This window comes from Magnolia sinica, chromosome 3 (genome assembly GCF_029962835.1).
Source record: "Magnolia sinica isolate HGM2019 chromosome 3, MsV1, whole genome shotgun sequence".
NCBI lineage: Eukaryota > Viridiplantae > Streptophyta > Magnoliopsida > Magnoliales > Magnoliaceae > Magnolia > Magnolia sinica.
The window spans coordinates 38,164,733-38,175,844 of NC_080575.1; the positions used below are offsets into that span (position 1 = coordinate 38,164,733).

The window sequence follows — 11,112 nt, forward strand, 5'->3', positions numbered from 1 at the left end:
AGGAGGGGAGAGTTGCAAGACCTGTATCCCAATGCGTATGATTTCGTAGGCTTCCACGGTCCTTCTGATCGAATTCTGGCGACTCGTGATCTATAACCAGTATTTGCACGTAACCCTGAGTCATATCTCGTATTCCAGAGTTGGCTCGACCTGAGACTTGTACCATTTCGACCGCACCGTTGCTGCAGTTCCAATACCGTATCTTGCACACCGATTCAATACCCTGGTCAGAAGATGTGGGCCCGCATTTATTTCAAAGAAATACCGCGCATTTGTAACTTCAAGAGAGTCTCTACAACATGTCCCACCAATCAATCACTCACTCACTCAATCAATCAATCACCTCATGTCAAGTACAAGAATAACCCCAAAGTCAACTTTCTCTCACCCTCTCTCTTACACACCTACACATGTCAAGTACACCTATCAACTTATATCCATCACCTCTCCCTTACAACCACCATTTCTCTCCCTTTCTCTTCACAAATTCTAAGCAAGAGAAGAGATGCACATCCAAGCTTTCCCATGGGGAGAAAAGTGCATGTGTGTGGCCCACTTCCCACCCCAAGATCCATCATCCTAGCCATTCCTTTCTCATCATCTTCCATCAAAGAGAGGCATAAGGAGCTCGGCGTTCCATCGGACCAAGAAGATCAAACGGTGGGTGTTCTATAGGCCTAGATTTACTGCTTTGATGATGGGGCAAGTGGGGCCTACCAATTGATGGTATGGATCTCACTTTGGACCCTAGATATGGCCGATGGCCCACCTTAATTCTCATGATCATTCCATGATGGGGTCATTCTCCATGGATCCTATCATGATGTTTATTTTCCTTGTACAAATAGGGTCATCTAGACCTTGCATTTTGGTGGAGAAAGGATCTCCACCGTTGATTTTGATCAGTGGGCCCATATGTACACTATACCAAAATCGTCATTTAGGAACGGTTTAAAACCATTCTTAAATTCTTCAGGAGCGGTTTCAAGCCATTCTTAAATGAGGCGTCGTAGAAAAACAGGAACGGTTCAGAACCGTTTTGGGTACCGTTTCAATTTTTAGAAACAGAATTTTAGGAACGGTTTTAAACCGTTCTGGTGCCAACAGTCACATTTTAGGCACAATTTTAGAAACAGTTTTAAATGCTTATTAATGTTGCCAATGGTCAGATTTTAGGATAGAATTTTAAGAACAATTTTAAACCCCTTTGTTCATTGTATGAGAGAGAGAGAGTGGGGTATGTAATCTACTTGTATTATATGCTAGATAATTACACAAATAGAAGAAAAAGACAATAGAATGATTCACACACATAATAATCTTTTCCTTCTTTTCTAGTACACATTTCAATTTCAATTCTAATTTCCAATTCCAATATAACATTTCATTTCCAGTCTTCCATAATCCAGTAATTCCTTGCTCTTTTCTAGAATGATCACCGCCTTCATATATGACAGCCACTACAAATCCTTCTCTTCATTGTCGTCTCGTCCATCCCCACAACCCGATCGATCTCTTCCACCAGCTTGGCCTGCACATCCTGATGCTTCACCAGGTTCGCCATGATCCATTGCAGTGATATGGACATTGTGTCCATATGAGAGGGACGAAATCTCTTCCTTCGGCACCACTTCCACGGCAGTCTGGTACATGTCATGAGCTGTTAATCCTGTGCACATCCCTTTGTGTAGTGGCTGGAAGTATTGGTGTTGCTGCTGCTGCTGTTAGGCTTAAATTAGCTGCCCGAAGAGCTGGAGAAGGCTTAGAGAATGTTGCTGCCTGCTGTTTTCAACTTGTGGGTTGTGCTGGTAATACATGTTGTCCAAGCTTAGAGATATAGCTTCCCTGTCAATGAATCCGTACTGGTGCGCTCCCATGGTTGCACCATCCAGGAAATCTTCAAGCTTGGGAGAGGAAGCTGGCATCACTCCTTCCATCAACAAAGAGATAGACATGACTTTATTTTTAGAAGTTATTTAAAAGAAACTGAAAGGAAGAGATGGAGGAAGAGAAGCATACCTTCACCTTGCTGTGATCTTGTAAGAGCTTCCATGATACAAAGGGAGCCATCAGATTTCAGTGGCATTACAGACAACTGGGAGTAAAGGGCCCCACATTGTGTTTCCGAGGAGCTAGAAAGAAGCTGGTTGGAACTGCAGGAGAAACAGCAGCTGTAGCTTGTGTTTGATGATAATGATGATGATGTTGCTGACGATGGTGGTAATGATGATGATGCTCCCAACACAATGAAAACACCCTTTTCAGTAGTACGACAGCCTATAGAACAGTCTTCTTGAACGAAATGTTTAGATTTCATAATGTTGTTGAAGAAAGGATGCCTGTTCTATTGAATTCTTTCCAGTGACCCACCATGTATAAGCCATGGCCCAAAAACTAGGCATATCTGCTCAACAGTGGGCCATGTGATGATCAATTCTTTTGCACTACCAATTTTCTCTGTACTTCCAATCAACAGGCTCTCTAAACAACTTTTAACTTTCTTTTTTCAAATCCAGACCATCAATGCTTTCATCAAAACAACTTTCTTAATTAAGAAAGAGAAATTCGAACAAACAATTCTCTAGACAAGATCACCATTGATCGAATAGAATCCAAATATGGCCAAAAATGGCAAGTCTGAATTGCATCAACACTAATTTCCAAAAATAAATAAATAATAAAGGAAAAAAAATTATTCCTGAAGCATAAAGACTAACATGAGAACCGATGTAAGAACCAAACATCAAAAAACCTTGAAAATCCATCCATTCAAATAAAGCAGAAATACAGGAAATTGAAAGAAATATCTATCGACAATCGAAAGAAGGGGATTTTGGGAAAAAATTGTAGAAATCCTTGAAACCTTTTTTAAAAAAATCTTTCAAAAAAAGGGAATAGGGCAAATTGGCAGCAAGAAGAAAAGGGTTTGAGATTCAAGACAAAGAAGGAAAATTTAAAAAAAAAAAACCATTGAACAGATTCAAAAAAATAAAGCTATTCAGATGGTGAATCTAACCTGCGTGAGAAGACACCTCCAAGCCATCTCTCTCTATACAGAAGAGGAAGTGGAGAATGGGAAGAAGGAGAGGGTAGAATTTGCTAAAAAGATAGTGAGAAATTCCAGCATGCAGATGGTTCCTTGGCAGCCAAACTTTTAACCAGCATAGCTCCCTGTGAAACATTGATGAAAAGCTACTTATAAACATAATTATGACATCCAAAATCCTTTAAAAAAAATAAAAAATCAAAAGTAGAATTGGCTACTTATAACTATCATCTTTCTATACAGAAGAGGAAGCAAATGATTCGAGCAACTTCTTACAAAAGTAAAAATTCCTAGAGTCAATAGCAATAAGGTTGGTTCTCACTTCCATCAATGAAATCTATTAATGATTTAAAAGAAGTAGAATTGAAAATGAAGTTGCAAGTAAAAAGCACAATTCATATACACACCTGTCGTTGTAGATAATTTAGCTCGACAACATCATTGTCAACAATACCTAAGCGGCCTAAGAAGAGACAATACACAATCAGTCTAAACAAATGCAGCATAAAGCAAAATACTATAGTTACTGAAACAACAATAAAGAGCAAATAACAAAATACTATAGTTGCTGTAAGTGATGAAAGTTAATTCATCGATAAGCAAAAGCATTAATCAATCTAAACAAATGCAGCATAAAGCCAAAGATCCTGACATTGAAATCAAGACAAGATTATCATGCTATTGAATGTTCAGTAGAAAAGGTTCTTGAATTTACATAGAAGAATGGTCTGATGGCTTCACCTAAAAATAGCAAAAGTTGACTAAGAAATTGAATGGGCTGTGCAATCACATTGTTGCAAAGAACAACAAAATTAATCTAGAACTCTTAAAGAAAAAAAATAATAATAATAACCACCAATAGCTTGCATTTAGAATACATATCTTGCGTACCACCCTGCTTCTTGGGCCAGCACGTTCAAAATAAATCCCAGCTGATGAATGGCCTCTTTGCCTTTTTGGAACAACATTGGAATTAGGAAAGGAAAACTAAGACATACTCAATTCAATGAAGTCCGTCAAGCAGATGAAGAGCTCCACAATGTGATGGCCTTTTATGTACCAAACTAACAAGCTGTTTGGCATTGTAAAATTTCGAGTATGAACAAGAAAGTAAATGGAGCAATACACAACCAAACAATAAAATACAATGGCAGATCAATTCCCTGAACATAAGTATAGCACATAAAACCCATTTGATTAATTGTAATAAGCATAACAGTTAATATCTCAAACTTGACATGTTCAGCCTATTGGAACCCACATTGAATGGAGAAAAAGGTGAAAGTTTGAAGTGTTAAATGGAGGCCAGATCCAATATAAAGCTTTCTACATTCATATTAATGTATAAAATGCATCTAATTGAATCTAAGTCATCTAAGAACATTTTAAGTGCATTTACATAGGACTTAGGTTCACATCATGTATTTAGAAGCAGTAAAATGCACTTATATGGACATGAATGCATGTAGATAGTTTTTTTTTTTTTTTTTAATGTTAACTTTAACATACAAAGCTGTGTTGGATATAGGCTCTATACAAACATATGGGTCAATCCAACTGGACCTAGACTTTTGCAGACTTTGGACCTCCCTTCTCTAGAACGTGGACGACCTGGATAAAGTTGGATCGAATTTCAAAAAAGTGAGCCAAGAAAGTGAAGTGGAAATATATTCTGGATCAACATTTTCCTTGTTATTGAAAGATTAACAGCATCAATGCCAGGGAAACAAGTTGGTAGTGTCGTTAACTATAAAATAACACTCTAAATATAGAGAAGCAAACCATGCATTTACAAAAAAATAAAATAAAAAGGAAGAGTGAAGCCTTCTTAGATGCTACAATTCACCTGCTGACATGGGACTTGTACAGAGACATTCATCACTGGCACAAAACAAGTCTCTCTGTTTGATACATTTACACAAATGAAAATTGGTGTGAGCTTCAAAGATCAAAGATACATTTCCTATCCAACCGAGCCTGCGAAGGCATAGCTCTATATCCATTTGATGTTTCCATAAAAATTTCATAGAATCTAAAGATTCTTAACCATTCTATGTCTCCAGTAAATAAACAGAAAAGAAATACAGCAATTGTCTACATTAAGCCAAAACAGGACCATGCCTTCGAAGGCATAACTATATATCCATTTGATGGGGATCACATTCATATATATATATATATATATATATATATATATATATATATATATATATATATATATATATAGGCTGACCCTTCAACGGAAGGGTAGCTTGTCCTTTCAATTCATTGATGAGAGTAGCCCTTTCCCACTTCTCTTCTTCTGTGTGTAGCCCACACATGAGCATGGTATGAGGGGGCCATGCAACAAAGACACTGTGAGCTCCACTATGATGACTGCATCAAATCCGGTTTATGTTACAGTGTCAGCCCAAAAAATAAGGAAGATCTAAAGCTCGAGTGGGCCACAACATAGGAAAAAGTGGGCATTGTTACACACTATTGAAACCAGACTCTCTTTCTTTCTTCATGTAGCTGCACCCTAAAAAAAAAAAGACTAATCATAGTATAGAAGAGCAATGATGACGAACTCTGCTTTTGTTCACAACATCTAATTAGCATATACCAGCTGAAACTGAAATGAAATACTAATTGTTGGCATTATATTTCATAGTCAACCCAAATAAGTAGACATGTATGTGAAAATGTACATGTACATGCCAGCTGAAACTGAAAGAAAAGACTAATTCTCCGCATTATATTTCAAAGACTGCTGCCTAATAGCCTAGTGGAAGAAAAAGCATCACTTTGGATGAAAGGTGTTACCTTGCAGAGATGGTGCATGAGAGTCATCTTGCTGTTAAGGGCACGTGTGTCAGTGAGTTTAAGAGTTGGCAATTATCATTAGTTTGGTTTTGAGGAAGCTTTGTCAAAGAAATGTACTTACCAAAGATCACATGAATCATAAGCAATTAACGTGTCAAGAGTTAAACCTTCCTCAATTTTCACCAGTCCACTTCTTAACTTGCAACCATCACCATCCAAATAGATAACTGCCTACTAGTTATATAAAAATCATTGGTAGACAATGATTTTCCATTCTGGATACCTCCACCAAATATCACAGAACTTCAACTGCTAAAAATGATTTGCCATTCAATCTAAAAGAAATAAATGCTGGTGGGATTTAATGCCATTTTCAATAACGAATACAATAACCACTCCTAAAAAATTCACTGTGCAGTTCTCACCAAGAAGATCAACATCATCTGAAGACCAACTGGAATCAGCTACATGAATCCTGTTCTGCCATTGCACTCCATCAAGGACCATTCTCTCAGTTAAATTAGTTCTCATGAATTCCCTTACCTGATAAGAGCATGGATAAACCAATAAACTGTGTACTACAATCTTCCTCTTAGAACTATGAATCACTGCCAATGACCTATTGGACATGAGTGAAAGGATGTGATCCTATGCACAACAACAAATCTGCACAATTTGGAAGGGATGATTTCAGAAGAAATAGTATATATTGACAGTATTAACTCCAAGTTAGAACAAGAACAAATGTAATGTTAATCTGTTGTATGACTATTCTGTACCTACATTCTTTGGTCATATATTGGCTCTTATAGTTTTTTTTTTTTTTAAAGAAAAAAAAAAGAAAAAAAGAAGAAAAAAAGCAACAATATTCTAAAGTTGAATAGAACTACTTCCAAGTTTCCACCTAAGATTGAAGGGCAGTTTGAATTTTGTCCTAGTGCGTTACCTTGTTAACATAATGGATAAACTTGTCCATTTGTTTGAACCAAGATTCAACATATTGGTACTGAAAATCATCACCTATTGTCCACATGATGTGATTTGTACGTGTCACATTTGCCCGTTCATCAAAGCCAAATAAAATTACAATAGAGAGAGTGCAGAGAAGTATTAGATTAAATGCATGGGCTGCATTGTACTCTTATCAGAAACCACTAGGACACTTCATATGAAGAGTACACAAAATTCTTACTTGAGTCCTAGCAGCATCAATGAAATCATTTATGCATTGTTCAACATTGTAGTCATATAGATGAGGATCATCCTACAATTGTTTCATGATAGCAATGAGGAGATACAGTTATAACAAAATCCAGATGAGTACATGAGAACTGTTATAAGAAGTAGGTACCTGTACAGGTGAAGATTCATCATTGACTTCAAAATGGAAACCATTTGGAGGACTATAATGAACAGGAAAGGCACTTGTGAAAATCTGGTGGTTGGACAACATGATATGTTAGCAAACTATAGAAATTTAAAATAATAAATAAATAACAGAACAAGAACTTGAAGTTTCATACCTGAGAAGAAGAACCAAAAGTCTTTGAAACCATTTTTCAGTTTCCCCAACAATGCATGGGTACAGATTTCCATAAAAAGATTATAAAGATTGTAAAATAGAGCAAATTCATATGTATTATTCTGTACTCCAAAATTGGGGACTTATGTATTGTACTGGCAAGGAGCTATTTCACATCCATGTGACAAACCATTGTAATACTTCAAAGAACCAAGTTCAGGCTTGAATCCTACTTTAAGTTCTTGAATGTCATTAACAACAGATTAAGACCACATGCAGTGAAGAGTAGAAACAAGAAACCATATGTAGAAAACTGTTTTGTGCTTTGTACAATTTACCAATAAGAGAAATATGCTTAGCTGCAAATAGTAATCAATCAGTTCAATCAAGTCAAAGATAACCCCTCAATCTATTTCACAAAAGCAGCTCTGTCTCAAGTTAAAAATGTCATATATGAGACATCATTTTTAATTGAGCATGACGTTGAGAATTCTTCCGAAAAGACAACAGAAAAAATAATAATAAAGAGATCTTGGAGCTCAGCTTCAGTTGGATTTTGCTAAAGAGATCTCATCATAGTACATACAGTTCTTTGGTAGTGATGCAGCCTACATTGAAGAACATCAAATTTATATTAGCAAAATACTTGTGTTGTAATTATAATTCAAATACCACACAACTACATTTTACCTGTTGGTGCAAAAGTCTCGATAGCAAAAAAATAAAAAAATAAAAAATAAAAATAAAAATCACTCTTCTTCATTCAATGTCTCCAGTTGAACACTTGCTAAATGTGGCACTTGTCTAGTTTCAAAACAAGCAGAGTGTATCATATCAAAGGTACTTCAATAAATACAAAACATGTGACATGATGCATTCAGACGACATTTGGAACCATGGCATCTGGCAAGAAAAAGATCATAGGCATAAATGATAGTGAAATTTAAACTATGTGTGCATATGTTTCTCTTATTTTTATAACACCATCCATTATGCAAATGCACTCATTGACAATAAGCAACAATGTTTGTATATCCACATGTGACAAAAAAATAAAAAAGTAAAAAACTATGTTACGGAAAAAACAAAGGAGCTGAAGGACTTGATGACTAAACCAAGGACCCATGCTTGTATTTGTTATGTGATGAGATGGTCCATTTTCCATGTAATAAAATAGGGAAGTAACTTCGATACTCCGGCTAGTGAGACGGATGATACGTAGGCATTTTGAAATTACTTAGAAATTGTATAAGTGGCTTACAAGTACTTCAAAATTAAACTAACGGGTCGCATCCAGATGTATCATGAATTAAACATTCTACTCATTTGATCATGTGACTATCGGATTGGTTGACATTGATTGGATGGTTATAAATGAAAATATCTAAATTATCCTATTTCAACAAAATCTGAGGTTAGGATGGTTTAACGAATTTGATTTTGGGACTGCATCTTAGAAACAGTTGTTTACACAGCTTAGTCAGTTTGATTTGAGTTAATGCATGGCTCGTGTACAATTCTGAGTGCCTGTGCATCAAGCATCCTGCCTGAGTATTAAATAACTCCACTGTAAAATACGGACACACACTCCCTTAAGCTTTTGATCTACCTTGTCAAATGGGCCACAGTTTATGAAACAAATGGACGCCAGATGAAAAAAAAGAAAAAAAGAAAGAAAAAACATTCCATCAAAACCAATATCACAACCAGTTAATGCATTTTCTTCCCAACCATCTATGTGATATCAAGTCTCAAATAAGTATTAAATAAAAATAAATAGAACTATTCTGACTAATTAGCCTATATTCTCATCCTTAGTTAGTTAGACTACCGAGATGTTACAGACATAAGAAAACAGGATTTGCTTTTTGCTTTTCAACTGAAAATTGCTTTGGTTGTGTTGATTATTGATTTTCCAATGTTGTTTTACTTGTCTTCACCTTACAAAAGACATTATTCTTCCATTTTCTAATTCATGGTCCTCAAATGCTATTATCATAGGCCATAGTTGTCAATAAAAAACATAGACCATAATTAGCACTAAAATAGGTAATTTCTCAATCAAACCGTCACTTGCAGTTGGCTGAAAGTTGTTCTATCCTGAATGTTTGAGCTCTATCTTTTCCCTACACAGGTAGTGTCATGTCAATCGAGGAACCGGGATTTGAAAATGCAAATGGGGAAACAGAATTCCCAACAAAAGATAATATGGGAAACTAGAACCTTCATGGTTTTCTAAAGCAAGGAAATAGGGGATTTATCAATATTGTAACAAATGCTGTAAGAAGGGGTTGGGTGTACCTGTCTGCACACTGCTACTGCTGTTGTTGCACTCACTCCATCCCTTCAGTCTTCTCCATTCAACCGTGGACGACAGATATGGAGCTACTGTGGCTACTTCTACAATGTTAGATACCCCATGTGTTGGGGACTATCGTGGGATCATGGATGTTGTAGGGAGAGGGAGATCAAGAGAGAGAGGGAGAGTGATAGGGAGATCGAGAGAGAGGGTTGAGATCGGGAGAGGGAGATCGAGGGAGAGGGAGATTAAGAGAGAGGGTTGAGATCGGGAGAGGGAGATCGAAAGAGAGGGAGATTGAGAGAGGGAGAAGGAGATCGGGAGAGGGAGATCGAAAGAGAGGGAGATGGGGAGAGGGAGATCGGGAGAGGGATATCGAAAGAGAGGGAGATGGGGAGAGGGAGATCGAAAGAGAGGGAGAGGGAGATCGCGTTTTGGGCGTTTTGAAGGGATTAGGGCGTTTTGGCGATGAAAATAATCCAGTAGTCTGCGGCATATTTATATAAATGTGACTGTCGGGCCATGTGGGGTCCACATAGAGTGTTCTAATAGAATCCATTCCGTCCATCTGTTTCAAAATAATACAGTAAACTATAATAATAAGAAATAAGAATATAAAACAATCAATTGGGAAACACCAACAAAAAAGTGAAAGCAACAACGTACAACAACAACTATTCGAGTACGGTTCACTACCGTTTCAAATAAGAAATGACTTAAAGCCGTTTCTGAACCAAAAAGCCAATCGTACTAGTTTGGCGATTTTGGTGTTGTGGTAATGAGACCCACTTGATGTATGTTGTGATGTACGGAAGGGAGGGCCCATAGTGCCGAGGTCCCTTCATCACTCGATATCTCTCTTTCTCTCTCTCTTTTCCCTAGTTATTGGCCCCATAATGTATGAATTTTTTCCATGTCATTTACCTTCGTGGGACCCACTTGATGGACGTGTTAGATCTACACCGTCCAAGCCATGTGGGCTCTACCTTATGGTGATGGGAAGACACAAGCATAAGATTGATCCAAATCAAGTGGGCCACGTCCATGTGGGACCCACCTTGATTTATATGTGAGCATAGTCTGTCCAGTGTGCCTGGACACTGGATGTGTTCACTGAAGTGAGAACAGATGGTGGGTTGTACTCACAGCAACAAAAAAGAAAATCTATTTATTTAAGCTTTTTAGATGGGCCACTCATGCAGGCCCCACCTTGATATATGGATCTAATCCAAGCCATCCATCCCATTCCCCTACTCATTTTAGGTGTTGAGCCGAAAAACGAGGCCAATCTGAGTATCTGGTGGGCCATAGCATAGAAAACAATGGTTTTTACCGTTAAAATCCACTCTGATGTTTCTATACACCAAAGCATATTGAATATTGGGCTCGTTTGGTCTATCTTGAGCTGTAAAAACAAATGGGTGGGGTGGATTCACCTGA

The 11,112-nt window shown here is 37.2% G+C and overlaps 2 protein-coding genes across 4 annotated transcripts; both read right to left on the reverse strand.

Moving 5' to 3' along the window:
* Positions 1-1,498: 1,498 nt before the first annotated feature.
* LOC131238857 (AP2-like ethylene-responsive transcription factor ANT) lies at positions 1,499-2,317 on the reverse strand. The gene is made up of 2 exons (XM_058236452.1): positions 2,020-2,317; positions 1,499-1,930 (listed from the first exon to the last, which is right to left on the reverse strand). The coding sequence occupies exons 1-2, from the start codon at positions 2,315-2,317 to the stop codon at positions 1,731-1,733; spliced, it is 498 nt and encodes a 165-aa protein (XP_058092435.1). The 3' UTR covers positions 1,499-1,730.
* A 626-nt stretch (positions 2,318-2,943) lies between these two features.
* Positions 2,944-7,653, reverse strand: LOC131241519 (uncharacterized). Of its 3 annotated transcripts, none has more exons than XR_009169087.1 (6): positions 7,203-7,653; positions 6,798-7,115; positions 5,973-6,082; positions 4,893-4,947; positions 3,454-3,509; positions 2,944-3,171 (listed from the first exon to the last, which is right to left on the reverse strand). XR_009169087.1 is itself a non-coding variant. In XM_058240289.1 (6 exons), the coding sequence occupies exons 1-6, from the start codon at positions 6,882-6,884 to the stop codon at positions 3,100-3,102; spliced, it is 411 nt and encodes a 136-aa protein (XP_058096272.1). In that variant the 5' UTR covers positions 6,885-6,933; the 3' UTR covers positions 2,944-3,099. The 3 variants fall into 3 exon arrangements, 1 of the variants encoding a protein (XP_058096272.1); XM_058240289.1 differs by lacking the exon at positions 7,203-7,653 and adding an exon at positions 5,852-5,882 and having other exon boundaries at positions 6,798-6,933; XR_009169085.1 differs by lacking the exon at positions 4,893-4,947 and having other exon boundaries at positions 7,203-7,648.
* Positions 7,654-11,112: the final 3,459 nt, after the last annotated feature.

What these genes read in the sequence shown, in the direction of transcription:
- LOC131238857 (XM_058236452.1), bottom strand. Translation starts at nt 2,317, where the DNA reads ATGAAATCTAAACATTTCGTTCAAGAAGACTGTTCTATAGGCTGTCGT. An exon ending in AAGATCACAGCAAGGTGAAG is followed by an intron (nt 1,931 to 2,019) that starts GTATGCTTCTCT and finishes TGTTGATGGAAG; the next exon opens with GAGTGATGCCAGCTTCCTCT.
- LOC131241519 (XM_058240289.1), bottom strand. Translation starts at nt 6,884, where the DNA reads ATGTGGACAATAGGTGATGATTTTCAGTACCAATATGTTGAATCTTGG. An exon ending in TATGATTCATGTGATCTTTG is followed by an intron (nt 5,883 to 5,972) that starts GTAAGTACATTT and finishes TGCCCTTAACAG; the next exon opens with CAAGATGACTCTCATGCACC. An exon ending in TCATGCACCATCTCTGCAAG is followed by an intron (nt 4,948 to 5,851) that starts GTAACACCTTTC and finishes TGTATCAAACAG; the next exon opens with AGAGACTTGTTTTGTGCCAG.